Source organism: Tympanuchus pallidicinctus, unplaced genomic scaffold (assembly GCF_026119805.1).
Source record: "Tympanuchus pallidicinctus isolate F22 unplaced genomic scaffold, pur_lepc_1.0 scaffold8, whole genome shotgun sequence".
In the NCBI taxonomy this organism is placed as follows: domain Eukaryota; kingdom Metazoa; phylum Chordata; class Aves; order Galliformes; family Phasianidae; genus Tympanuchus; species Tympanuchus pallidicinctus.
In genome coordinates this window covers 55,276,625-55,303,166 of record NW_026294802.1, presented here as the reverse complement: position 1 = coordinate 55,303,166, position 26,542 = coordinate 55,276,625, and the positions used below count along the sequence as shown (strand labels likewise).

The following is a 26,542-nucleotide window of genomic DNA, read 5'->3' as shown; positions in this document are numbered from 1 at the left end:
CAAATTTAGAAATTGCGTTGTTAAGAATTGCAGAGCCCTGTTTATCAACTACCTGTAAACATATGGGGCAAGTTTATTTTACTTCTATTTAAAAGCTTAAGAGATTACCAGAGTAGTTAGCTGGCTGTACGTCATGTAAACCACTGTTCTACTCAGCCCCTCCAGAAGGTTGACAGAAGACATGGGAGGAGTTTCAACTGCACGCCCATCAATAACGACATCCAGGAAAGCTGCAACACAGCTCTACAAGGGAAGAAGTTTGGAAACAAAGACAATTTACCAGAGATTAAAAAGAACTTCAGTTCACTAACACAAGAGCTAAATATTTTACATAGTAATATAAGCTTCCTATTTTTAAGATTTCAGGATAAAATACCATGTGTCATTAAAACCACTGAAAGTAAGGTAAGGAAAGCCTGCAGTGACTTTTAGTACTTCCTTCTGACATTTCCCGCATTAAAAAATGGTAACTCACGTGTCGTTGCAGTGTTCAGATTTTCAATAGGAATTACACTGCTTAAGGCAAACAATCTGTCCTAAAAAAAGTGCTGAGCACAGACTAGAAGTGAAACAAGGAAGCATCGTGCAGCATCACTTTCTAACCTTACTCGTATAATAGATGTGTAAGTTTGTACCAATGACACACAACAACTGTAATTAGCAAAAATCATCAAGTTACATAAATCAACATGTTGTTTTTTTTTTTTAAGTATGAGTTTTGATTTACTGCTGCATTCATTTCACTGTTCTAATGAAGTAACTGCAGAATTGCTATGGAGGACTGACACTAACAGGGGAAAAGGAGAACAAAAAAAGCAAGAAAAGAACACCATTTCCTTGTTCTACCAAATTACTTTTTCCAATGCTTGATTTTACACAAAAGTCGTCTGCAGATCCGAGTTTTTTCTTCAGTTTCAGAAGAAAAACACAGACAGCAACTCAGAGTTTCCACTTGAAAAGGTTAACTTGCTTTGATGTCTTTTCTACGTTTCCTTTTGAAAAGCAGCATAATGCCAGAATTGAGAATCCCTGAATCTAGTACTCAAGATTTTGTTCACAGCTCTATGTAGGATTTAATCTGCTGTTCAGTACACGTAACACATAAATCAACTGCCTAGCAAGTCATTTGCAATGTCTGAACAAAGAAGCTGCAGAAGGATGAAGCACATCCAGGAGTCCTGGCTCCTTTTAGTTCACTCTTACTTTGTCGAATTTAGCAAGGTTGCTCTTCATACGTGGATCTCCCTCCTCAGAACCTGTCATTGCCAACTGCTGCAGAAGTCTCCCAACCTGGAAAGAGATGAACTATGAGGAATAAGCATTTCAAAACAACATGAAGGTGGACCCTGCTATAACAATCAGTTAGGACAATTCCTCCATTTTACAAATAATAAGAACCAAAAATAGTTGTGGTATTTAAGTAGAAAATCTGCATGCACAGTGTACTATGTGTGTCCATAATTCCAGCCTAAGAACAAAGCATATTTGTTTTCACAACATAACCTAGATTCAACTCTCAGTTCTCACATCTCAAACCTAGATATTCTGAATGGCTGTATATTCTTCATTAAGTGAAAGCTGGAGGAAAAAAATAGGAAGAAAGCCAACTCCAGGCCAGAGAAAATAATCCTTATTAATCACCAACTGCAAACCACTCTCAGTTTTAAAGAGTTGCCAATTGCAAGCTCTGTTACAACCTGCAGGCAGCAACACTGGACAAGATTACTTACGTACCTCCAAAAAACACTGCAAGGCCTGTTAGTAAAATGCAGTGAGTAAAATTCACCACAGTAATTTTCTGTAGGAATCACTTATTGTCCAGTTCATAGACATTTAAAAGCAGGCTGATTATGTGTGGGGAATATCTTCCACTAAATGTAATGATGCTTAATGTCATCAGGCAACAGTTCTATATTCTGTCATCAAATTATTTGAGATTTACACAAATATTTCTCACTAGGGCTGGGGAATGCCTTAAGGTCTAAAAAAACAGGAGGTGCTACTGGCAGACAAACTGCCCACTGCTGCCTGACAACATTTTTTGGCATAATACAATGTTACTTTACACACCCTCCAGAATTCATCTTAAAGCATAAATGTAACTGCAGCTTTCACTCCTTGGAGCAGCTCTCCTAAGGTGTATTTGCCACTTCTGTTAAGAGAGAAAGGAATGCATTCTACAGCGCTTTTAAAGTCAATATTTTAAGCAAACAGGCACATTAACTCTAAAGCATGCCTCCAAAGCAATGACGACACAAGTATTATATTAGCATTTGTTTTATCTATAGGATGAACAGTGCTCTATCTTTTCATGATACCACCTGCTGCAGCAGAAACAAAACACCACGAACATTTCTCTCCATGTCTTTTTTAGACCACTTCAAAATGAGTCATACCTGCATCAGATTAAATCTCGCCACTTCGTTTATAGGTGCATCAGAAATTATCCCATACTGTTCTGGATTAACAATTGCAGGACAGATGAAACATGCTAGAAGGAGGTCTGTGCACATTGCTCTGACCTCCCCAACCTCCAGTCTGTCTACACACGAGAGCGTTTTGTACATTTGTGACACAATCCATCGCAAGCTATGTGGAAAACAGTACGTATTTTGTTTCAGATAGCCAATGAATTTGTTCACCAACGTCACCAGCTTCGCCTCATTGGAGTCAACCATTTCTTGGACTCTTTGCTTAAATTTTTCTGTGCCTTTCTCTCCAAACAACTTTTCCTGTTGGACTGGAGAGAATCTCTCAATTAATTTGTTTGGATCAGTTTCCAGGTGATCTTCATCTTCAACCAGAAGCTGCATGATCGGCTCATGTAAAGTTGCAGTAAGAAAGAGTTTCGCAGAAAAAAGTCCTTCAGAGAAAAGTTTGAATAAGATGCTGAACGCACAAGTGCCTCGTCTCAACAGCCGCCGAGGGTTGTCGCTTTCCTTAAGTTCAAACTCGATCAAGTAACGAAGGACCTGCAGGAGGTAGCTCTCATCCTCCTGCATGATGCAGTTTCCATAAATGGAGGTAAAGACCGTGTGAATGACACTCTGGGTGTTGTCCTGGTTGAGCTTCTCTCCAGCAACCAGACAGGACGCAATAAGCCTAGGGTTCTCTCTCAGTCTGTTTAGGAACTCTCCATAAGCAGTCTCCTGAAATCCCAACTGCTTATATCCATCCACAAACTGTGTATCCTCCAAGATTTTAGCGTGCTGACAGCATTCAGCAGGAGAAGCTTCCGCACTTAAAGAAAAACATTGAAACACTCTAAGTAAACTCTTAAGCAAACAAATTTACCAGATGTCACACAGCCAATCTGTTCACACAAAAGATGTCCTTCCATATACTTAACCCAAATGATTTCCAAATTCAGGAATAAGAACAGTTTGTTCCCATAAAACACAAAGAGCAGCAAAGCAAATACGCACATTAGAAAGATGGTAGTTTAAGCAGACAACAAACAAGTCTCTGGTGAGTCAGATACCTCAGTTTAGATTCGTTTTTAAAAAGTACTATTTTTGTAATTAGTACAGCAAAGGACTCTAAAGAGCGACAGTGTGAAAAATCTGGTAGTTTTGCTGCAATTCACAGAAGTTCAGGTATCTGTTCTCCCCAGGGCCACCACCCCTCCAAGTCACCTTGTTATGATCAGTCTGTCCAAGTTAATCCGTTGCTGCTTGGAAATCCATGCTGTGCGGTACAGCTTTTCAGCTGTCTTCAACACGTCTGCATTCAGCCTCTGAATAAGTTGCTTTTCTGAGTTTACATACAGTCGTTCCTGCTTGAGGTGATGAGCCAGTGTGTGTATATCCAGCTTCACCATCTTTGACAGCAGACTACACAGTACTCACTGAAAGAAAGGAAAAAAAGGAATGAAATCCAACAGTAATGGAAACAAGTTCTGCCAGCCCCAACAAAGCAATAAGCATAAGTAACAAAGTAAGGAGGCCATAAGCTTAGCAGTAAACACTTCTGTGCCCATTCTGCCTCCATGTAAAGTTTTCTAGCTGCCAGTTTCATTAACACCTTGTCACTTCAGCACACCAGGAACACTTGCACAGCAGCCAATGGTATCTCCAGCTCACACCAACTGAAATAGCGATAGAGCACCACAAGGCTTACACCACACTCAGCACACAGAGTAAAGAAATGGGCTGGAGGAGAGCTGCAGCCAGTGCCATAGCCTAGGGAGCTCAGGGAGACAGCGAGGAGTCGTCCCACTGTGCCACCTGCATGGCGAACAGGGAAGGAAAAACTTCTGTGCTTCCTGCTTTCCACTAAAGCACACCACCAGCACGTGGGCACAGTTACCTCCAGGCTGCGACAACAAATGCCACCTCTCACCTTTGTGTAACTGGACTTCTTTGCTAGATAAATAAATTAATTGCTAGAAAAGGCGGCAGCTGGAAGTAAGTCTGGAGATGCTGCTCAGCAATAGAACTCATTCGGAAGAATTTCCTCAAATATTTCCACTTGTAAGAATATTTTTGGAGGGCCAATCCAGAAGTGTTTTTTAAAGAGAGAAACTGAAACAAGCAGAGGTTTTCCTATCACAACGGTGTCAAAATAAGCCAATCAATCAACACTAGCCACTGTTCTGCCTCAGTGTTTTCTGATTGTGAAGTCAGAGCTTACATTTATTACCACTATGTGGGCATGGGAGTTCAGTACCAGGCAGAACAAGTTCAAGCAGCAAATCCATCTAAAAGTTAGCTCAACGAAAGAAACAATAACATAAATTGCATTATGTTGACATGGGAAAGGGTAGAATCCCATAGATCAAATTATGTCTCCATGGAATCATTAACAGCCGCGGGGCTTCTTCACGAGAATTAACAGCAATACTGCATAACTTGGGAAGAAAAAGGGGTTGATCCATATATAATACATAGCTGTCAAACACACTGGCAATGGCTACATGGCAGAGCTGTCAGAGGGACGTGGTGGAGAAGCCTTGAACGCTGTGCTAGAGTTAAACAGAAAACTTACTTCCCATAATCTGCAACCACTCCAGGGAAGTCCACCTCTACAAGACTGTTTATTCCATGCTTGAGAAACTACAAATAATTTACCAAGCGCTCTCTTTTCATGTTTTAAAGATCTGCGGTTCACTGCTCAGCAAAGTAGGAGATGATCTTCTCTGAAGAATACAGATTAGCTCCCTAATCAGGCAAGGTTTTACATTTGTTGGTGCTTGTTGGCGTTTTATTCCTAGTGTGAGAGCCTGATAACCAGGCATGCTGGCAGCAATGGCCACTCCCTGGCTGTGTAATTATGTCAGGTTAAACTATAAATGAAAGAACAAAAATGCTAGCAGAGACAGAAACAGATGCTGTCACGTCTTTATGCATTCCTAGCAAATACAGACAAACCTGTATACAAAGCTCCCTTTAAAAAGGCAAAGCATGCTAACAAAAAACCGTGACCCTAACCAGTGGTTACAGCTCATGCATTTATGCTATTCAAAGATGAGACTGAGCAAGGAACTTCAAGGATGCAGCGATTCTGATGTATTTAACTGGGGCAGTCTCAGACAAATGATTAGAAAATAGAAATGCTGACATCACTGTCAAAGTTGTTTGAGAAGTGAACAATAACTTCTTGCAACTCATTTTTATTTTTAGTCACAGAATTTTAGGGCTTTCAGGAAACCAGCACCAAACTTGATACTGTCTGTAAAAATTAACCTTTGTTTTGGACTGTCACCTGTTGACGTCAACTAGGGAAACGAATCCATTTAACTGCACCTACTGTGATATCTGTGGAACTACTGTCTGTCTTTTCAGGTGCTTTGCAGTGTAAAGCTGTATTTAATGATGTTCATGGTTTACCAAACTTTAACAGTTTTAATTGGCCGTTTGAAGGTGATCACTTGGAGGCTCTACATTTCTGAACAGAAAGTTAGTTCAGGTGGTTATCCTCAAATCCCAGTCAGCACAAAAGATAACAGCAGCCTGGAAAGAATACACTATTTCTAGTAAGCAACCATTGATGCAGCTGTTAGATTGCCAATAACTTCTCCTAGAGCTAAGGGCAATTAATCAAAAGAGAAATTTAAAAAAAATTAGCTAATACACAGAAAGCAAGTACAACTCCCAGACAATCTGGAGCCCAAATATGCATGTACATAACGTGTCTGGTCAGAGAAAAAGCACAACAGAACAGCAGGGAAGACTTCCACAGAACACTGCTGTGATCTGTAATGTCATCTATCGATAATTATCAATATGCCACTATCTTTCAGACTCTTCTCTGTCTGCACCACAGAACACAAACGTAATGAAAGTGAGAGGAGAACTGCTTTGAAACTGAGCTGCAAGACGTCAGTAAGCACGACAGTTTTCTCAGGAACTGTGAAAATCCGCAGGGCAACATGCTGACTGTCTGACAACAGTTTGTGTCCTACGTACATGAAAAAGTGATCAGCAGCTTCCTTGGCTTTACAGTCCTCCGAAATATTAAACTTGTTGGCAAGTACCAATTGCTACCAAAATATACCTCTGCAGATGAGGAATGCCTCACTCGCTCCTATTACCAATTATTAGAAACAAATTATTCCACAGTCATGCAAGCATAGCAAGAATCAGTGCAAACAAGTGGGTGTTCACCTTCCGTGACTGGCAGACGTTTGAGAACACTAGAGAGGGAAAGCTGGAACTGTGACACATATGGACCTTCAGCAGCCTTCAGATTCACTCTAAAGAAAGCATAAAGCACAGTCAAAAACAAACCAACCAACCCAGTTGAACAAGATGCACATGCTATCCCTCTCTTCACACACTGGTATTCACATAGCCTATATCTGAAAAGGAAAACTACTCTATCGTTAATACACCTACATGATGCACTGCTCCCCTCCAAAAGCCCCTTCCCTTCATGATCAGTACAAGCAGACAACAGCTGCATTCTTTAGCCTTCCCACGCCGCACAGCATTCACGCCATGCCAGAGCTCAGGACAAGAGCTTTAAGAAGCAATTAGCCACACTTACGTATTTGGTAATGCACTGCAGCAGGCCGTAACAGAACAGACAGGACGGCAGCCACCTCAGCTGCTACTAGTTCCTGTTTATCAGCTTCTCATACATACAGAAGCCACCCAGAATTACCCAATTAACTACTTTACAATGATCATCCGTCGGACTTGAAATAAAAAGTGTCTGCGTGCAATTGTATGAAGGAGGCGGTTTAGGCAATTTAGAAATCCAACTGTCTGATGCAGTTGAAGAAACAACAGATATTAAATAAGTCCCACTATCTGCAAACCATTTTTCAATCCAGGTAACTTCATTTTAATAGAAAAATATTTCAATTATTTTAAGACCGCTTAATAAGCTACTGACTGGAAAACTTACTGCAGCAATTCAAACAATTTCACCTCACAATGCCTCACCACAACAGACCGTGTGAGCTGACAGCATCTAAGATGTTTTGCCCTACTATCAGCATGCTCTGAGTTCTTCAGAATCCAGAGCAATCTATGTCTTTGGTAAACACAGACATAAACTGTTTCTCGCATTTAGAAGTCCCATAAAACACTCCCTGAATCTTTGAGTGCTGAATAGCAGCACATAGAGCGTGTGTTTTGTGCTGTGGCACACAGAAACTAGTGGCACCTCTGTTACACATTTCTGCAGTTCAGTTGACAGAAAAGAGTAAGCAAAGCAGCAAATACTGCAACCGTACACTAAATTCTTCTTCCTCCTCCAACATTTCCTGCTCAGGGTTATTTGTTCTTCCTGTGTCTGCTAAGCAAGATTCAGCTTCCAAAGCAAGTTTGGGCAGATCAACTGCAGGGAGGGCAGGGCAAGGCCAAACTGAGATCGTTCCTTCTTACTGAGAAAGAATTCTTAAGCAAGCTTGAATAGCTTCCATGCTAACTTACCCCAGATGAAAGCATCTCATCTTCATTAACATTTATAGTAACAACAAGCAAGCCTTCTTTACATAAGCTAACAACCTATCTCCCAATGTTGAGCTAAAAAAAACCAACATTTTTCAGTTCACCATGACTTAGGATTTACCTGCTGAACCCTCACATTATAATGCCCACCACATCAAAACACACAACGTGCAAAATGCATTTCAATTTGCTGCAATTCAACTATCTAATCAAAATTAACACAAAACAAGCACCTCGAGCTGCTGTGCAACCAACACTGAACACAAGCTCTGTGTGCAAGAGCACTTCATTTCTCGAGTCCCTTATTAACAGGGCGTATCAGGAACGCATAGGCTCAGCTGCCTACTAAATTGTCAGCTGCGGTACTACAGCAACGCACAAGAGTCAACAGGGGCACATAACCACCAAAACCTGCTCCAGTAGCTCGTGCTGTTAGAAAGAGTCGCTCGCCCTACATAACGAGCCGCACCAATTAACTTCCAGGCAGAAGAGCAGAACCTGAAGTTGGCGGTTCCGCAGCCCCCCGCGCAGGCTGTTCGTTCTCCTGGGCCCGCCGCACCGCGCAGCCAAACCCACACCTACGGCACCTGCGACGTCCAGAAACCCACCGCAGCGCAGCCGCTCTGAAGCCCTTTTCCTGAAGCCACCAGCGCAGCCGACGCCAATTTGCAGAAGCGTGCTTCTTTCAGATCCCCCCAAGCGCAGCTCCCACTCGAGGCGCAGCCGCACCGCGCGGCTCCACCTCAGCGGCGGGCACAGCTTCAGAGCGCGCTGTCGTGACTTTGCAAGAACGAGAGACGGACACTCGCCTGACCAAAGTCCTCCGGCACGAAGCCTCTCGGCGACAAAAAAAAGGAAGTCACGACACTGCCCAAGTTACAAGTTCTAAACCTCCGTCAGACGGAACCCGTAAACCCGGCGGTGCCGGCGCTCACGCCGCTCCGCAGCCGCGCCGTCCCGCCGCAGAGCACGAAGGGCCGCGAGGCGCTCCCGCCTGGCGACCGCCGGCGCTAACATGGCAGCGGGCAGCGGGCGGAGCGCGGCCCGCTCAGCTCCCGCGGCGCGGACTGCGAGCGCGGCCCCCGCCCGGTGCTGGGCGCCTCCCCCCGCCCGGGGAACGCGGACGAGATCGGCACCTCGGCGCGTCGGCCTGCTCCTCGCAGCGCTTCACGCTCGGCTCCCTGAAAAAGCAGAGAGGGGTCGGTCGGGCCCGCTCCGCTCTCCTTTCCTTCCCCTTCCTTCCTTCCCTCCCTCCCCTCCCTTTCCCTCCCTTCCCTTCCCCCGCGCCGCCGGTGGGGATCCGAGCGGCGGTCCCAGCCGCGCGGGCTGCGAGCCCTCTCCCCTACCCGGCCCCGGCTCCGTCGCCGCCGCCCGGCTCCGCTGCGGCCCCGAGCCAGGCGCGGCGCGGCACTGCGCAGGCGGCGGGCGGCGACGCCGCGCTCCTGGGACATGTAGTCCCGCGGCCATGCGGTCCCGCGGGCGCCGAGCCCCGGCCCCCGTTCTTTCTTCAGCCCCCACCGAGGTCGCGTGACGGCGCAGCATCTCTGCTGTGGGGCTGCTGCTGGGTGGCGCGAGGAAAAATCGGGCTCGGAGAGGTCGCTTCGCGCTGCGTGGCTCTGATGGGCACCGTTCCCTGGGTTGCGTCCGGACGGACGCCGCCCTTCTCCCGCGGCTGCTTTACAAGGGAGGGCCGTAGGGCCCGGCCGGCCCTGCGGATCGAAACGCACGGTGACGAGCAGTGGAGTATGCAACGTGTAACAGCGCTGCGTGGGGCAATCTGCCTCACATAATAGCACTGCTTAATCATAACCTGCATCACATGCGACTACACAATCACAGCTTGTGCTTTGGTTGATGGTCACAGATTGATTTTAACTTTGCCCTCCTTTCTCAGCTGTCCCAAGATCTTCAGAAAGTACAGAGCTCACTGGCTGCCCGCGGGATGGGGCCTTACACAGCTTTGCCGTGGGAAGCAGGAGGCTGAGATCAGACAGCTGAACGTACATGTACGGCCCAGACCCACCTGTGCTCCTCATAACACATGTAGCTCAATTAGAAATACTAGGGAAATCTATGTCTTAGGACATAACTTAGTACACACAAAAAAAATTCTTCCAACAGAGGTATTAAGAAGCTTGTTCTCTTAAAGAGAAAAAGGGCTGCACCATTTGTAGCCCAGCTCTCACCTGAGCACCTTGTTACACTGTGGAATGGTAGCAGTAAGCCAAAACCCAGCATGAGGGCATGGCATCCAGGCTGCAGCAGGGGCAGGGGTGACTCGGGTGGGAAAGTAACACTCCTCAGTCACCATTATTGCTTTTTCACACCTAAGCCATCTGCAGAGCTCTTCTCTGCGTCAGCTCATCACAGCAGCCACACATCGGTGCTTTGTGTTTCTCAATCTCCAAACTATTATGTGTGTCTTTTTCGTAGCTGACACAGTTACAGCCTCAAATCCTCTCCTCTGATAAAACAGTGCTTACATAATTGAATTTTAAATATCCAAACGACTTTTTAAAAACAACCATGGCACACAGAAATGCAAGAACAAAAAAAGTTCCTTGAGCCCAAACACACAAACCAGCAAAGCATTATGTCTGTACGACACAGCCAGCTGGCACACCGTGCTCCTGCCTGTAGCGCAGAACACCAGCTGCATTACAGCATCGCTGCCCTTAAGAGAACTGAGGGGAATGAGCCTGAGGCCTGCAAGCATCAAGATATCTCCTTATCTGCACATGGCTTCCTGTGAAGAGATAAAATACGTTAGGCACAGTTCTTGGGATACGCAGTTGTAGTGAAGACAGTTCTTTAATAAGGCTAAGCTCAGTAATTTGCATCAGGATTCTTGAAGATGTGAATTCAGTGCAGAAATAATTGAGTAAAAGAAATAAATCTACAATGATATATAGAAGACTCTGAAATACACCTCCTAATAGGAAGAACAGCACCCAGATGAGAGCTTCACAAAAGGCGCACTGTGAGCAGTGGGATCACAGCACTGCCCTCAGCGCTGCCCAGCTGCGAGGCTCTCAGCATGGGGCAGCACCACGGCTGCATTCTTACAGCGTGGCTCAGGGCTGTCTTTGGAGCCACACTTTTATACAGCCCAGAGTTATTTCAGTTACGATTCAGCCCTGCTATCACCCAACGGTTCACGAATCTCATTTTCTCATGTCACGACTGACCCAGGGCCCTCAATTCCTTACACCAGCGCTCAGACACGACCCCAGGCCCGCTGCGTGAAGGTGCGGCCCTGCTGGCAGTGGGACAGCGCGGCCCGGCGCTGATGTAACCCGGCGTAACGCCGGGGCGAGGCGCGGCCTGTCGGTGTCCGGGTGCCAGCAGCAGGCGCGAGCGGGCGCTGCCGGCACGGACGGACCCGAGCCGAACTCTGCGGAGCTACGGAGAGCCCGCACGCACCTGGGGCCCTGCAGCGAGGAGGCAGACCGCAAGGCGCGGCCCTCCTTCCGCCCATGTCTCCGGTCTCCGGCCTCCGTCGCGCTTGGCCGAGACGGCTCGCCGTCGCCAGACTCCCCCCCCCCCCCAGCACCGGGGTCGGTTACCATGGAAACTTCCAGAACGTCCCCCCCCACCCCCGTTCCCTACCCTGGCCTCGCCGCCACGGCCGCCCCCAACCAATGGGCTTCTTCCGCTTGGCTCACGCTTCTCTGTTGATTGGCCCGCGATGCCGGCGGGGTGAACCAATCGGGTGGCAGGAGGGGTGCGCGCCAGGCATGTCAGAGCGACCGCCCGCTCCTCACCAATCAAGGAAGGCCAGCTTAGTAGCAGTCGGCCAATGAGCGCTCTCCAGCGAGGGCTCTGCGGCCAATGGCGAGCCTCCACGAAGGAGTAACGAAGGATATATAAGGGCGCGCGGCGCGGCCTGGGTGTTCAGCGGCAGTTGGAGACGCGGCGGTTCGTGTGTGACGGTAGGGGCGGTGGCGGGGCCTTCTGCGGCCTGCCGGGGCCTGGTGGGTGGGGTGGTGGGGGAGGGGTGGCTGCGAAACAGAACTGAACCCCGTGGGTGGGGGGGAGCAGTGAGGCCGGATTGGGTCGCGCCGCTCATGTGGCGCCTCCATTTTGTGACTGGCGTTCCTTGGCAGGGCGGCGAACGGGCGGCATGAGGCACCTCCTGTTGGCGCTGCTGCTGCTGGGCGGCGCGCGGGCGGACGACGAAGAGAAAAAGGAGGACGTGGGCACGGTGGTGGGCATCGACCTCGGCACGACCTATTCTTGGTGCGTAAGGAACCGTCTGTTGTGGGGACGGGCATCACGGACATGAGGATCGGGGTGGGGGGGGCTGGGGTGAGTGGCTGGGTGGGGGGAAGAGGGCGGGTGGAAGGGAGGGAGGGAGGGAGAGAGGAAGAGATGAAGGAGCTGTGGGCTCCGAGGAGGGGACTGGCAAGAGCAGGGTGGGGGAACTGTACTCCTGTGCCGTCTGACTGCTCCATTTCTCCTTCAGCGTGGGTGTCTTCAAGAATGGCCGCGTGGAAATCATCGCCAATGACCAGGGGAATCGCATCACTCCATCCTACGTGGCATTCACGCCTGAGGGGGAGCGCCTGATAGGGGATGCGGCCAAGAACCAGCTGACATCCAACCCTGAGAACACTGTGTTTGATGCCAAGCGGCTCATAGGCCGCACCTGGAATGACCCCTCGGTGCAGCAGGACATCAAGTATCTGCCCTTCAAGGTGTGCCTCATGAATAGGGGTGGGGGGGTGGTGGCAGGGTTCTAGCTTTTGTGGTCAGGGGTGGGCTGCAGGAGCTGTGCACCTCTCTTGACTTGGGGGGGAGGGGAGGGGTATGGTAGGTAAATAACAGTGCCGTTCTGAGCAGTCTGTGGTTTTATAGCCTTCTTAAGAAGGGCTGTTGATGTCTAGAGTACAGACTCTATGCTTAAGAACACCTGGAATATACCAGTCTGTTTCTCATTTCAGGTTGTTGAAAAGAAAGCTAAGCCGCATATTCAGGTTGATGTCGGTGGTGGACAAACAAAAACATTTGCTCCAGAAGAAATTTCTGCTATGGTCCTGACAAAGATGAAAGAAACTGCAGAGGCTTATCTGGGGAAGAAAGTAAGTTTGAATATTTATAACAGCAACTTAAAACAGTCTTAAAAAAGCTAAGGGTAACCTTGCGGTCCCAGACTTTGTTCAGTGCTGTTGGCTTCTTAGGCAGCCCAGTTGGTTGGGCTCAGCTAAAATGATTTCTTGCTATCAGAAGTGATAAGATTATTTCGAAGGTACATAGCTTTCCTTAATCTAATTGTTTTATTTTCTGCAGGTTACTCATGCTGTTGTTACTGTGCCAGCCTACTTCAATGATGCTCAGCGTCAGGCTACAAAAGATGCTGGTACAATTGCTGGGTTGAACGTGATGCGCATTATTAATGAGCCGTAAGTAGCCTAAACTACTTTGCCTGCTGGTTATTTGGGAATGGGGTTTGGTAATCAAAAGTTTCCTGATCTGGTTACTTCTATACAGAACAGCTGCTGCCATTGCATATGGATTGGACAAGAGAGAGGGTGAGAAGAACATCCTTGTATTTGACCTGGGTGGTGGAACTTTTGATGTCTCCCTCCTGACAATTGACAATGGAGTCTTTGAAGTTGTGGCTACCAATGGTGACACACACCTGGGTGGAGAAGACTTTGACCAACGTGTTATGGAACACTTTATCAAGCTCTACAAGAAGAAAACTGGAAAAGATGTCAGGAAGGATAACAGAGCTGTACAGAAACTAAGACGGGAAGTAGAGAAAGCAAAGCGAGCCCTGTCATCCCAGCACCAAGCTAGAATTGAAATAGAATCCTTTTTTGAAGGAGAGGATTTCTCCGAGACTCTTACTCGTGCCAAATTTGAAGAACTGAATATGGTAAGGTTACAAAGCTAAAGCTACATTCCCTGAGCTCCAAATTAGTGACTTGCTAAGGGCGGTGTGCTGTTTCACCTAACTTAGTTACATTTAAACAGGGTAAAAATAACTTGCTACTTGAATAAAAAAGCAAGGAGTTACTTCCCAGGGTGTTTGGGACTCAGCATGTTACTGACAGCTAAGGTCTTAGGAAGGCTGACGATGAGCCTCTTGATGATCACTCTAATTCTTAGTACCCTAAGGGTGCTTCGTTTTGAAAATGGGCGTGGGAATGCGATCTTACTGTTGTAACTTTCTTCTTTCTAGGATCTGTTCCGTTCTACAATGAAGCCTGTTCAGAAAGTTCTGGAAGACTCTGACCTAAAGAAGTCTGATATTGATGAGATTGTTCTTGTTGGTGGTTCTACTCGCATCCCCAAAATACAGCAACTTGTTAAAGAGTTCTTCAATGGGAAGGAGCCTTCTCGTGGCATTAATCCGGATGAGGCTGTAGCCTATGGTGCAGCTGTTCAGGCTGGTGTTCTCTCTGGGGACCAAGACACGGGTAATGACAACAAATAGTATTGTTGGCAAGTGATAGAATTGAGTTTTCACAATCATAAGAAGCTTAATGTCTCTAACTCAGACTGCTGTTGCCAGTGATAGGCTGTTATGCTTCTGCAAAGAGGAACTGAAGTCAGTCATGCTCTGATGCACAATCTTTTTTACAGGTGATCTGGTGTTGCTTGATGTGTGTCCTCTGACACTTGGCATTGAGACAGTTGGAGGTGTAATGACTAAATTGATCCCAAGAAATACTGTTGTTCCTACAAAGAAGTCTCAGATCTTCTCCACAGCTTCTGACAACCAGCCAACTGTGACAATTAAGGTCTATGAAGGTAAGTGCCCTAGAGCTGAACTTTCTCATTCAGATTTATGCTTGTCTTGTCAGAAGGCTGTGTGGTGCTGTCAAGAAGCTTATGCACATCTCCATACAGAGAAGCTTGATAACAGTGTTAGCTCAGACTGTTCACCAACTGAGACAGCTCTGATCAGGCAGCTTGAACTCAAAAGCTATTCCTGTGGTTCTTTTCAAATAGTTTTTCAGTAGTTGTGATTGAAAGGGCTTCTCTTCAGAGTAAGGTACTGTAGGCATCTAAGACAGACATCAGGTTGGAATTAAAACCTCAGCTTTGGAAAGCATGCACCTCGAGTCAGGTGTTGCACAAAATGCAAACAAAGGTTAGTACATGAAACTGTATCAACCTGTTGTTTTAGGTGAGCGTCCCCTCACCAAGGACAACCATCTCCTGGGAACTTTTGATCTGACTGGAATCCCTCCTGCTCCTCGTGGCGTCCCACAGATTGAAGTTACCTTTGAAATAGATGTGAATGGAATCCTTCGTGTCACGGCTGAAGACAAGGGCACTGGGAACAAAAACAAGATCACAATTACAAATGATCAGAATCGGCTTACACCAGAGGAGATTGAGAGGATGGTTAATGATGCTGAGAAGTTTGCTGAGGAAGACAAAAAGCTTAAAGAACGCATTGATGCCCGGAATGAGCTGGAGAGCTATGCGTATTCTTTGAAGAATCAGATTGGGGACAAAGAGAAGCTGGGTGGCAAGCTGTCCTCTGAAGACAAAGAAACGATAGAAAAGGCAGTGGAGGAAAAGATAGAGTGGCTTGAAAGCCATCAGGATGCAGACATTGAAGACTTCAAATCAAAGAAGAAGGAGCTAGAAGAAATTGTTCAGCCAATTGTTAGCAAGCTGTATGGAAGTGCAGGCCCCCCTCCCACTGGTGAAGAAGAAGCAGCAGAGAAGGATGAGTTGTAGATACTGGCATCTCTGAATGTTGTGTGTGTATATATTGGACTCAGGAACACTTGTTAAAATATTGAACTCTTAATTTGGAATGTAACTTTGAATCTTCACCTGTGAGTGGAGCTGGAAATGCTGGCCCAAAGTGGCTGTTTACTGCGTTTCGTTAGCAGTTGCTTGATGTCTGGGGAGGGAAGGGTAGCAGGGGTGGGAATGTAAATGAGAAATGGGTTTAGAAATATTGGCCATGGAAGCATTCTATTTAACAGCTTGGTCATGTGAATTTGGTGTAGAACTTTTCTACCTGAAGTGACCACAATAAATTTGTTATTTACACTGGATTTTGTTGTAGCTTATAATTTGTATTGACTGAGTTCAGGTTAGCTGTCCTAAAGGCTTAATACAAAGAAGGCTGCAAAAGCTTTCAAGCTCAACTATGCTGATCCTGCTTGGTGCTAAAAGATGGTTCCAGTCCTCTCCTTTTTTGTCTTTTTTTTTTTTTTTTTTTAAACATCAAACAGGCTGTAGCAAACAGCTCCAGAAGCATGGACTTGGTGCCACTATTGGAATGAGAACTACTTACAAGCACTGCATTGTTTCTGCAGTGTAGCGTTGTGCTTCCAGCTAATTACACCATACATTTGTTACAAAGCAAAAAGCTGAGGGGTTAACCTGAGCACCCAAGGGTTACAAGCGCTTGTAACAGTAACCTAGAGGAGAGAAAGGTACCTTGTTAAACCTGAACTGGTAAAGCTGGTACAGAAGCAAAGGGGACAAAGTGCATCTATCAATTGACTTTTCTGAAGGGGAAAAAAAAAAAACAGCCTGCACCAAAAACTGGAAACGGCCACCTCAAGGTCAATCTTTACACATGAGAACAGTGGTTCCCAAATGCAGTAACACAAGTAGCAAGTCCAGCTCTCCCTACTTTGAAAGGTGGCTTTTCTGATGCAGGAGAGTCAGGGGTTTCTCATTCACTTATTTTCAAAATAGTATAAGACAAATGCCCTTAATTATCTCCCAAATCTTTGCAGATAACCTCAGTTTTGCAAGTAGAAGTAGCTTTATAGTCAACTAGGAGCATGTGAGCTTCAGGGAGAAAGCTGCCCAAAACCTCTGCAACCCCCAGCTTTTCACCTTCCAGCAACACACAAGCCAAGAAGCTGCTGAAACCACAGCAGCTGCAGCCTTCCAAAGGGGCTGACGTACCTACTTGTAAGCATGACTGCACACAGAAAGCAGGACTGCCACCCTTATGAGGGCAAGAATTTGTTTATTGGAAATAGTGAACTTAATCAGACACTGCTACAGAAAACTTGTAAGGAAAGGGATGGTGCTGTGAAGGGCTGCAGCTGGACTATTCAATCAAACTTACAATGCAGTCCCTATATATCTCTGCTTGTGTATCCATCCCACCAAATATTAACAGCAGATGCATCACTGTGTCTTCAGTACGTGTCTTCTCATCCTGGCCTCTGCAGAGGTGGTCAGCTCTGTCACCAGCTGATGCAGCTGGCTCAGCTTTACCTTCCCTACTGACAGCTCCTGGGTCAGCGCTGTTGCCAGCCTGCCAAGGAATGACACACATGGCGTGGTCCAGTCTCCCAGCAGGCAGAGGAGAATCAAACTGCAGGAGTGTCCACTGCTGCTCCTCTGCAGTACAAAAATACATTCACATCTTAAAACATCACTTAACAGACTCAAAAGCCATGCTGGAACAGTCCTACTGCTGATTATACATTAGTCTGTAGTACCACCTAGCCTTAACTATTAGGTCTTGAACTGGTATATTTCCAGTGCAGTGACACTGATTGCTAAGAGAATGAAGCCTAGGAACTAAAACCACAATGTATTTTCAAACAGACTGGCGTTTACCATTACAAAGCTGAGAGAAGTCTCCCTACCTATATGATACTTGTATGTAGTATCTAGCGTCCCATCTGGACCTATTCCACCAAAAATGTATAAGTGGTCTTTAAACACAGCCGACGAGTGGGAGGCCCGTCCTCCTGGCACATCACCAGTGGCTGCTATCTTAACCCACTTCATGTCTGCTGTTGGACAAAAAGAACAGAGTTATTGGTTATGCATTATTAAACAAAACAAAAAGAAACAAACAAACAAAACAAAGTAAAACACATCATAGCACAGCTATTGTTCTAAGATACTTATGGCCCTTCTTACTTGTATCAATGCAGAACAGATCATTGTAAAAAATATCACCAGCTAAACCTCCATGTATGAAAAGCTTGGTCCCAGCTGCAACAACAACATGTCCATGCCGAGGAGAAGGGGGATCGCCGTGGGTTTCAGGCTGAGTCCATGTCAAAGCAACTGAAAAATGAGAATGTGTGTGTATGAGGAGGAAAACTGATAGCTCTACAAACCAGTAGCCCCTGAGTCTTGCTGGGGCTCCCTTCTGGTGCATGCAGGGCCATAGGAACGAACAGAACAATACCAACAGTTCACGAGAAGTCCCACAGCATTCCCCATCTCAAATCTTTACACTGCCACTTCTGCCCAAATTTCCCATCACAGTACAGAGGTGAGCACGCATCAGCAGCAACCTTCACCCCTCCCTTTAAACTTGCAGCCAAGGCTGACAAAATCTGGGAGGCAGATCTCCAATGCAGTGGGCAGTTCTTTCCACTACTGGCACAGCCTGGAACACACAGAGGTACCTGTGTCAAAGACGTGAAGCTGCTGGTCTTTAACCGGCTCTGCTCCTTTGTCTCCCCCTCCGAAGACATACAGACGGTCCCCTACAGCTGCCGAGGAGGTGTGGAACGTCCTGGGCAGCGGCGGCACACCCCTCACCTCGGGACTCTCCCAGGTTCCTATTTCTAATTAAGAAAGCAAACACGGCGGACACGCATGAGTTCCGCGGGGCCGCTCCGTGCCACGGCCAGGACCCACATCCGCTTCGCCGACGTCCGCACTCACCGAGGTCCAGCACTTGGACGCAGCTCCGGTTCCCGGCCCGGTGCGCGCCGCCGAACACCCAGAGGCGCGGGGGACAGCAGGCGGACAGGAACGTGGCGTGCTCGTAGCGCGGCCGCAGTCCGGTCCAGGCAGCCGGGGCCCAGAGATGCGCGCCTGCGGGCCGGGCGCGGCGCGGTTAGGGAGGACGGCGGCGGCCCCGCGCCCCGCCCGGCCCGGCCCTCACCCAGCTCCACGAAGTGGGCGTCCGCGAAAGCGCCCGAGGGGTCGGCGCCGCCCAGGAGGAGCACACGGCCCGGCCCGCCCGGCACGAAGAGGCAGCCGTGGCCCACGCGCCCGCGGGGCCATTCACCGCGCGGTGCCAGCCGGTACCTGCGGGGAGCGACGGGCGGTGCTCAGCCGCGCCGAGAGGCAGCCGGGACCGCGCCGCCCCCCTCCCGCGGCACCCCCCGCGCTCACCACTTGCCCGCCTGCGGTCGGCAGCCCGGCTCCAGCAGCGGCAGCACCCGCGGCCCCATGGCGGGACCTGGCCGAGCCGCTCTGAGCTCGGCCCTTAGCGCGGGCCGGCCCCGCTCGGCTCCAGCCGCCACCTTCCGGTGCGCGGCCGGAAGTGCAGGGAACTTCCGCTGGCGTCCGAGGCCCGCGCCGCTTCCCGGAAGTGGAGGGCTTCGCTTCCGGCTCCTAGCTGCCGTCCCAAGATGGCGCCGCTGGACCTGGATAAGTACGTGGAGATCGCACGGCTCTGCAAGTACCTGCCCGAGAATGACCTCAAGGTGGGCGCGGGCGGGGTGGGGCAGGGTCGGACTGGCGGCGGCGGACGGTGCCGGTAGCGGTACTCTCCCGGTGCTGCTGGCGGCGGCGGTGCTACCCACTGTGCTCCCGCAGCGCCTGTGCGACTACGTGTGCGACCTACTGCTGGAGGAGTCCAACGTGCAGCCCGTCTCCACGCCCGTCACCGTCTGCGGGGACATCCACGGGCAGGTAACGGCGCGGCGCCGGGACACGCCTCAGTGCTCGGTGCCGCCGCCCGCGCTGACGTGTGCCCCATTCCGCAGTTCTACGACCTGTGCGAGCTGTTCCGGACCGGCGGGCAGGTGCCTGACACCAACTACATCTTCATGGTACGTGCCGGTGGCGCCTCACCCTCGCAGCTCGCGTCGGGCCCGGACCTGTGCTGGGTGCCGGCCCCGGCGGCAGCACCGTGCCTTCCCAGCCCTGGCTGCTGCCCGCGGGGGGAGCTGAGGCGGGCGTCCCGTGCGGCGGCTGTGCGGTCGGGGAGCAGAGAGCGCGTCCTCCCTGGTGGGCTGCAGGCCTCCTTCGACATCAGGTTTCTTCGTGCACCGAGGAGTTAAAGCGACTGTCGCTTTGCATTTTTCAGCTTTGGTGTTTCTTTATTTATAATTTTGTTTTGACTTTGCAGGGTGACTTTGTAGATAGAGGTTACTATAGTCTTGAGACTTTCACTTATCTTCTCGCACTAAAAGCTAAATGGCCCGATCGTATCACGCTGTTACGAGGCAATCACGAAAGCAGGCAGATAACGCAAGTGTATGGATTTTATGGTAAGACTTTACCCAAGTGATTTCTGAATGGGGGGCAGCATGCCATAAACAACTATCTCGTATTTCCCTTTTAAAATCTGCTTTGTGTGCAGTGCTATGTGGGGCTTTCCTAGAACTGGGTGGGAAATGGTCTCAAATGTTAACACTGTTGTGCTCAAGAAGTAAAGGTGTTTTATTCCATCTCTCACCCATCTTTTCCTCCAGCATCTCAGTTTTTCTTTGCGTTTTTTTGATGATATGCTTTGGTGTCTTTTAATGAAAGATTCTACATAATTCTCTTTGGGTATAACTGAAAATCATTGTGACATACAGGCTTCAGCCTGCTTTCTTCTGGATAACGTGCCATAGTGTGTCAACAAGAGCATATATAAACATTTATAAGCCTCATGAGGCTCCAAAGAAATACTTGTCCATCAGTTTTATTGATATATTTGTATAGCTGTAAACGAACCTACCGTAGCACTTATTTGTAGTGAAGAGGACTTTAATTAGCCCTAATGGGTTCCCTGTTTCTGCCTCACATCTCTTGCATGAAGCACGATCATATAATCAGTATAAACACTGCTGGGTGAGCTGAGGGGCCGCTCCCAGGCAGTCGGTGGGAAACTGCTAAGGTGCTGTCAGTTGTGTTGCTTTTTTCTCCGTTGCTGAAGTAAGAAAAACCAGTAGGTACTGAGGTCTTCTCCCTGCTGGTGGACCACAGAAACAGTGAAGAGTGCTTTCCACCCAGCGCTTACTGGTTGCTCCCAGCTGTTATTTGTTTGTTTCCTTTTTGTTTTACATCTGCCTTTTCAAGTTCTGTTCTGTTTGACTCTGATCATATTGTCTGAATTTCTTCTGGTCTGCTAAGAAGAAAAACATTCTCTATTTAACAGATGAGTGCCAAACCAAATACGGGAATGCTAATGCTTGGAGATACTGCACCAAAGTCTTTGACATGCTCACAATAGCAGCTGTAAGTGTGAACACCTCACTAAAAAGATGCGAGTAGATTGTCTAAATATAACGTATAGAATTGGTGGCCTCTAAGGTCCTGCTAGAGAGGTTCTGGGTTGGGCTGAAATACCCAGTGTTTTGTGTTTTCTCTCCAGTTAATAGATGAGCAGATTCTCTGTGTGCACGGAGGGCTGTCTCCAGACATCAAGACACTCGATCAGATTCGAACCATTGAACGGAATCAAGAAATTCCTCATAAAGGCGCCTTCTGTGACCTGGTTTGGTCTGATCCAGAAGATGTGGATACGTGGGCCATCAGCCCGCGAGGAGCGGGTTGGCTGTTTGGTGCCAAGGTGACCAATGAGGTAATGATGTGATTCTGTGCCGTGTTCCGTAATTGCAGGTGTGAGACAAAGCTTTACTGTAGTGATGGGTGGATTGAGGAACTTTCCTTGTGAGGGAGCTGGGAGTTGGTGTGGAGGTGAACACTTATTGTTGTCCCTTCAAAAAGTGCCAAGTGAGATAATACACAGATCTTGATTTTAAAAAGTATAACTAGAAATACTAAGCTTTGCGTAGAATACTTTTCTAATGATTTGGAAGAAGAACTACTATTTTTGTTAACAATCTTTGACTTAATTTTTGTTACTTTGCAACATAGTAAGCAGGCTTCTTGAGGCTAAGAGCCATTGAACTTCCCAGGCTTCTGAACCAGCCCTAAGATGAATTCCTGAGTCATGCTGTGCGTTGTTCTCTGTGGTCCTCTGCAGCATATTCAGGAAGGACTGAAAGGTGTGGGCAGCACAGGCCCAGGCACCACGGCTGTTTCTCACTGTTCAGGTTTCAAAACCCAAAGCTGCCTTTTCTGTGCTCTGAGAGGAGAGGTTTGCTCCCAGCACCGTCCGCTCAGTCCCAGCTCTGGGGGTGCTGCTGGGGGCGCTGGGCACAGGGGGATCCTTGCATGTGGCTGGGGGCAGCAGCGCTGCGCTGGGAGCACAGGGAGCGTCCTTAGCACAGCCTGCACCTCAGTGCTGTCGGTGCTGCAGCCCACAGATGAGCCCAGCAGAGCTGCAGGAGGGCTGCACGGCAGGAGCTGCTGCTGGGCCCTCGCAGAGTTCTGACGCACCTTTTTTCTTTGCAGTTTGTCCACATCAACAACCTGAAACTCATCTGCAGAGCACATCAGCTGGTTCACGAAGGCTATAAGTTCATGTTTGATGAGAAATTGGTCACGGTGTGGTCTGCTCCCAATTACTGCTATCGCTGCGGAAACATTGCTTCAATCATGGTCTTTAAAGATGTAAATACAAGAGAACCAAAGCTATTCCGCGCAGTCCCAGACTCAGAACGAGTGATCCCTCCCAGGACAACCACCCCCTACTTCCTCTGAGCCGCCCCCGCCTGCTGCCCCCGCCCCTCCTTCTGCCCCTTGACAATATACTTTTTATTGAGCACTTTGCTGCTGAAATGCTGCCTCTTGCCTTTTTTATTTTTAAATTATCTAAATTTATTGTGCATTACGGTGTCTGTAGCGATTTCCTTTTTTCCCCTCCTCCCCTGGATTGATTTGGGCGGAGCTGCACCGCGCCTGCGGCATTCCGAGCGCCGCACGCCGGGCCGAGACGAAGCGTTTCCGTTCGACGGCAGCGGCGCCCGGGGCCGCGCTCATCCCTGAGCTTTTTTGTTTCCGGTAGATTTCAAGAGGTTTCAGCAGCAAAGTTCCCGCAGCCGGGGCCGTCGGGCCGCATCGCCGCGCGCCGCCCGGAGCTCCGCCGCCCCTCCCTTCGTACATTAAAGGAATCGTTCTGATTTTTCAGTCGCGCGTCCTCTCCGTGCGGCGGGCGGCGCTGTGCGGGCCGGGCCGGCGGGGGGCGCCCTCCGCTCCCTACTTCTCGCCCCGGGCGGGACGGGGCGGGCTCTGCGCTTCCGGTTCCGGCCGGGCGGAGCGGCGGAGGCGGTTCCGGTTCCGACGGCATGGCGCGGAGCACGCTCTCGTCCCGCTTCCGCCGCCTCGACATCGATCAGTACGACGAGAACCGGTTCGTGGAGGAGCCCGAAGAGGCGGCGGCGGCCGAGCCCGACGCGAGCCCCGAGGTGGAGGCGCTGCTGAGGCAGTATCCTTCGGGCGGGTCCGGCCCGGCCCGCGCTGCCGTCGGGAGTCCCGGGAACGTTACCGGGGCGGGGGCGCGGCCTGCGGCTGCCCGGTGCCGCCCTCCGTACCGCCGCGGCCCCGTCCCGCGCCGCTACCGCCCGGCGGCCGCAGTTTCGGCTGCCGCTTCCCCCCGGCCCGGCGGCCTCCTTCCCTCCCCCCTCTCCGGGTCGCGCCGTGTCCGGGGCTCCCGGTGCCGCCGTTACTCCTTGACTCGCGCCGTAGAGGCGAAGCGCTGCGCGCGCTGCACGCGGCCCTGCGGAGCGCCCCCGCCCAGACGCGCAGCGCGGCCCTGAAGGTGAGTGCGGCCCGGGATCCGCGCCGGTAATGGGCGGCGTCCCGAGGTGCGGGGAAACGCGCCGGCAGCAACCGATGGCTGAGAGAGGAAGTCCTGAAGTACCACCGAGGGGGTCTCGTAGTGTGCGGCAGAAGCACGTTGGTCTCAGACTGTAGATTTGTTGCAGGCAATTCTGCAGTGCGCTCCGGGTGGCTCTCCCGAGGTAGGAGTACCAATAAGTCCGGTTTTAAAGAGCTCTTCCCTTCTGTCTTCTCGCTACGGAAACTTAAGGTGCAAAATGTTCTCCTGTTTGGCTGCAGCATCTTCACCACCGGCAGCGCAGCCGCTGCTCCGGGCGCTTTGCTGCACGCGGCTCTCGAGGTCGAGTCCGGCTTCGCTGATCCTAACGGCGTTTTCCTTTCTGTGCAGGAGCAGGCGCAGGGAACCATGCTGAAAGTCCTCACGTCTTTTAAAAGCAGTGAAATCGAACAAGCGGTGAACTCCTTAGACAGAAATGGTATTGACTTGTTAATGAAGTATATTTATAAAGGATTTGAAAAGCCGACAGAAAATAGCAGTGCAATATTACTCCAGTGGCATGAAAAGGTGAGTGCTTGCTCTGGGCTCTCCAGTTGCCATCAGTGCTTTCAGGAGAACCCCCCCGAAAGAGAGCTGTGCGATGAGGGTGATCCTCCCCTGAGGAGCAGTGCTTGGTGCTGCCTTTTGTCTTTGGTCTCTTAAGGTTGGGCTGCCAAAGCTTCTGCCAAGCTTCTGCCAAATTCTGAGCTTCAGAGCTTTCCTCAGCCAGGAGGGGTGGGGAGTGGCAGAGCAATGTCTGCTGCAGGAAGCATTGTGCGTTCTGTCTGCTGGTGGTTTCCCCCAACAAGGAGCAAGAACTGGAAGTGGAGGTGTAATTGTTTGAAAGGTGCCCTTGGGCTCATGGGATGCCCAGGACGGCTCAGGCGTGACATTTTTTCATCAGTGAAGTGCTGTGACAGAGTACATATCCAAATTTATCAGGATGTAGCAGACCTGTTTAGTTTGCACAGTAAAGTCTTTGGATGTCTCTGAAGGTTCCAGAGGTATTTCTGCGGAAGGGTTGCAGGAGGGGATGTGCTGTGCTCACAGCTGGCTGCTGGTTGGTTGTTTGCAAAGGTGTGCTTCCTTCTTGTGAGGAGTTAAGAGGTTGTGCAGTGGTGACTCCGGCCGCCAGCAGCTGTCCCCAGCCTTGTGGAATATTGATGGGCAGGAGGAGGAGAAAATTTCCCAGGAAGGAACATACTTGACATTTTGTGGCGTTCTTCCCACTGGAGGCTGTTTTTGGGTCACCACAGGTTGATGCTCCCAGTATGTAACATTACACAAGACTGCCCTGACTGGAAAGAAGTCAGTGCCCAGAACATGTAGACACATGCAAGCATCTCTTTGTTTTGAAAGGAATATGACAGGTTTGCAGTGGGCTGGGCGCTGCTTTCCAGCAGCACAGGTAGGACACGCAGCTCAAGCCCAGTGCCATCTGTGTCCATCAGGTCTGGCACTGATCTGAGCAGTCCTTGCATCCTTCTCCTTGACTTTAGAAAGATGTTTCATTTACATTAAGGATGCAAATGAAACCACACCAAGCCCTTCCTCCTTTCCTCATTCAGGAACAGAAGGGGTGTGAGGCATTCTGCATCATCAGTGACACCCTGTCCTTCACTAGATGCAAGTCATCTAGATGCATGTAAGGTTTTGGAGAATGTACAGGTTAAAGTACACGCATTTAGTGGGATGTTTTGCCATGTTTTGTTTGCCCTTCGTTTCCTCGCTTCCTGCATTTATAGAGCAGTACTGCCTGCGTACCGCTAAGACCTGGGTCAAAGGCAGCACTCATCTGTGTAAGTCCACAGAGGATAGGGGGCATAGAGTTCCCAAGATCATGGCACAGGACAGGAACAGGTAAGGAGCTGAACATGACAAAGGAATAAGCGTGTGGACATAGAACTTACTACTGAAGGAAGCTGAAGGTGTACACCATGCAGAAGGCACCTGCACAGACATGGAGGGGTGGAACAACGTGAGAACTGAATTTCCTGCTCTGGTGGTAGCAATTAGCATAGAAAATTGCTTAGGAGTTAACCAGCACAGTGCGTGTTTCGTGTGATGGAACAGTCGTACCGGCAGAACCACTGCCAGCCCTGCAGGCTGTGAAGAGCAGTGAAGGTTTTATCATGGAAACCTGATGCTGTGCAGTGAAGTTGAGTATCTAGAACTATTTGAAACATGTCCAATGTCTGCATGTTCTGGGAAAAAAACTTCTTTGCTTTCCACAAGTAACTGTTTTTAGGTTTTGAGAACAAAAGAGTGAGGCACAGCCTATGAGAGCCACTGGCTGTGCGACTGTAACACTGATCTTGTCTCCTCTCACCCACAGGCATTAGCAGTAGGTGGACTAGGTTCCATAGTAAGAGTTCTTACAGCAAGAAAGACTGTTTAAAGACTATTGATTCAAACCAAGACAACCATCGGTTTTGGACGCAGAAGAAGAAGTAGCTGAAATGACGCTGGTCCTTCTTGATTAGAGATTGCAATCTACTGAAATACTATGGAAACCTCCTCTTGGACTGCTTTTAACATTGAAGTGGGAAAAGAGTAAAGGTATTCCTGTATATTCTGACTATCATACAGGAGCCAAGACATTCTCCTGATTGCTTCTTTTAAGGCAGAGAGAAGGCAAACTCCTGCCTCCTACTACTGAAAGCGAGCAGGTATTTTCAGATGTCGCTTTATCAAAGTGTGGTGATCCAAGATCCTGTCTGTTCTGCTTGTTTAAGAGGAGCTATGGTCTTCACAGATGCAAGGTTCTGACGGTTTATGAATGGGAGAAGGGTTTATTAGCAAGATGATTTTGTATATATGTGTGTGTATATATAGAGAGATACAGTCAGAGGACAGCCGGACCATGGGGTTGGTTTCATTGTAAAGTGCCTGCTGCATCAATAAAGTTCTTGGATCATACAAGTTAAGGCAGTTTTTGGCTTGCTCTTAAATATGACACTCAAAAATCAAGCCTGCAGTAACAGCATTTCTAAGCTAAGTGCCCACCTCTGCATGA

The 26,542-nt window shown here is 49.1% G+C and overlaps 5 protein-coding genes and 1 long non-coding RNA gene across 12 annotated transcripts in view; 4 read left to right on the top strand and 2 right to left on the bottom strand.

Moving 5' to 3' along the window:
* GAPVD1 (GTPase activating protein and VPS9 domains 1) overlaps positions 1 to 9,313 on the bottom strand; it is a 28,773-nt gene extending 19,460 nt beyond the window's left edge. The window contains exons 1-7 of one of the 6 annotated variants that reach the window (XM_052669641.1): positions 9,245 to 9,290; positions 9,035 to 9,079; positions 6,606 to 6,694; positions 3,636 to 3,847; positions 2,397 to 3,240; positions 1,204 to 1,290; positions 109 to 243 (exon numbers count right to left, since the gene is read on the bottom strand). In XM_052669641.1, coding sequence (XP_052525601.1) covers positions 109 to 243; positions 1,204 to 1,290; positions 2,397 to 3,240; positions 3,636 to 3,820 — 1,251 coding nt within the window. In that variant the 5' untranslated portion in view covers positions 3,821 to 3,847; positions 6,606 to 6,694; positions 9,035 to 9,079; positions 9,245 to 9,290. Of the gene's footprint in view, positions 1 to 108; positions 244 to 1,203; positions 1,291 to 2,396; positions 3,241 to 3,635; positions 3,848 to 6,605; positions 6,695 to 8,506; positions 8,633 to 9,034; positions 9,080 to 9,244 lie in introns of those variants that run through there. The other 5 variants (XM_052669636.1, XM_052669638.1, XM_052669637.1 and 2 more) reach the window with 5 other exon arrangements.
* LOC128074104 (uncharacterized) lies at positions 8,971 to 10,422 on the top strand. The gene is made up of 2 exons (XR_008202979.1): positions 8,971 to 9,097; positions 9,793 to 10,422. It is a non-coding gene; the product is annotated as an uncharacterized LOC128074104 (long non-coding RNA).
* Positions 10,423 to 11,717: 1,295 nt separating this feature from the next.
* Positions 11,718 to 15,925, top strand: HSPA5 (heat shock protein family A (Hsp70) member 5). Its single transcript, XM_052669646.1, has 9 exons — positions 11,718 to 11,830; positions 12,005 to 12,137; positions 12,364 to 12,595; positions 12,842 to 12,979; positions 13,188 to 13,300; positions 13,389 to 13,779; positions 14,086 to 14,323; positions 14,490 to 14,657; positions 15,037 to 15,925. Exons 2-9 carry the CDS (start codon positions 12,022 to 12,024, stop codon positions 15,597 to 15,599), a joined length of 1,959 nt encoding a protein of 652 aa, XP_052525606.1. The 5' UTR covers positions 11,718 to 11,830; positions 12,005 to 12,021; the 3' UTR covers positions 15,600 to 15,925.
* Positions 15,926 to 16,837: 912 nt separating this feature from the next.
* On the bottom strand, positions 16,838 to 19,143 carry RABEPK (Rab9 effector protein with kelch motifs). Of its 2 annotated transcripts, none has more exons than XM_052669647.1 (7): positions 18,984 to 19,143; positions 18,751 to 18,896; positions 18,528 to 18,680; positions 18,266 to 18,427; positions 17,769 to 17,918; positions 17,489 to 17,635; positions 16,838 to 17,237 (listed from the first exon to the last, which is right to left on the bottom strand). In XM_052669647.1, the coding sequence occupies exons 1-7, from the start codon at positions 19,040 to 19,042 to the stop codon at positions 16,942 to 16,944; spliced, it is 1,113 nt and encodes a 370-aa protein (XP_052525607.1). In that variant the 5' UTR covers positions 19,043 to 19,143; the 3' UTR covers positions 16,838 to 16,941. The 2 variants fall into 2 exon arrangements, with proteins under 2 accessions (XP_052525607.1, XP_052525608.1); XM_052669648.1 differs by having other exon boundaries at positions 17,489 to 17,638; positions 18,984 to 19,141.
* Positions 19,144 to 19,171: 28 nt separating this feature from the next.
* PPP6C (protein phosphatase 6 catalytic subunit) lies at positions 19,172 to 22,490 on the top strand. Its single transcript, XM_052669649.1, is given in 7 exon segments — positions 19,172 to 19,332; positions 19,334 to 19,505; positions 19,580 to 19,645; positions 19,945 to 20,086; positions 20,962 to 21,041; positions 21,178 to 21,387; positions 22,164 to 22,490. Coding segments are annotated over 7 exon segments (1,029 nt in total). The 5' UTR covers positions 19,172 to 19,222; the 3' UTR covers positions 22,413 to 22,490.
* Positions 22,491 to 22,948: 458 nt separating this feature from the next.
* On the top strand, positions 22,949 to 26,448 carry ARPC5L (actin related protein 2/3 complex subunit 5 like). The gene is made up of 4 exons (XM_052669650.1): positions 22,949 to 23,136; positions 23,397 to 23,469; positions 23,878 to 24,054; positions 25,862 to 26,448. The coding sequence occupies exons 1-4, from the start codon at positions 22,997 to 22,999 to the stop codon at positions 25,922 to 25,924; spliced, it is 453 nt and encodes a 150-aa protein (XP_052525610.1). The 5' UTR covers positions 22,949 to 22,996; the 3' UTR covers positions 25,925 to 26,448.
* The last annotated feature ends 94 nt before the right edge of the window (positions 26,449 to 26,542 follow it).

What these genes read in the sequence shown, in the direction of transcription:
- HSPA5 (XM_052669646.1), top strand. Translation starts at nt 12,022, where the DNA reads ATGAGGCACCTCCTGTTGGCGCTGCTGCTGCTGGGCGGCGCGCGGGCG. An exon ending in ATGCGCATTATTAATGAGCC is followed by an intron (nt 13,301 to 13,388) that starts GTAAGTAGCCTA and finishes ACTTCTATACAG; the next exon opens with AACAGCTGCTGCCATTGCAT. An exon ending in CTCTGGGGACCAAGACACGG is followed by an intron (nt 14,324 to 14,489) that starts GTAATGACAACA and finishes TCTTTTTTACAG; the next exon opens with GTGATCTGGTGTTGCTTGAT.
- ARPC5L (XM_052669650.1), top strand. Translation starts at nt 22,997, where the DNA reads ATGGCGCGGAGCACGCTCTCGTCCCGCTTCCGCCGCCTCGACATCGAT. An exon ending in GTGGAGGCGCTGCTGAGGCA is followed by an intron (nt 23,137 to 23,396) that starts GTATCCTTCGGG and finishes CTCGCGCCGTAG; the next exon opens with AGGCGAAGCGCTGCGCGCGC. An exon ending in TACTCCAGTGGCATGAAAAG is followed by an intron (nt 24,055 to 25,861) that starts GTGAGTGCTTGC and finishes TCTCACCCACAG; the next exon opens with GCATTAGCAGTAGGTGGACT.
- RABEPK (XM_052669648.1), bottom strand. Translation starts at nt 19,042, where the DNA reads ATGGGGCCGCGGGTGCTGCCGCTGCTGGAGCCGGGCTGCCGACCGCAG. An exon ending in GCTTCACGTCTTTGACACAG is followed by an intron (nt 17,919 to 18,265) that starts GTACCTCTGTGT and finishes CTCATTTTTCAG; the next exon opens with TTGCTTTGACATGGACTCAG. An exon ending in TCTGTTCTGCATTGATACAA is followed by an intron (nt 17,639 to 17,768) that starts GTAAGAAGGGCC and finishes TTTGTCCAACAG; the next exon opens with CAGACATGAAGTGGGTTAAG.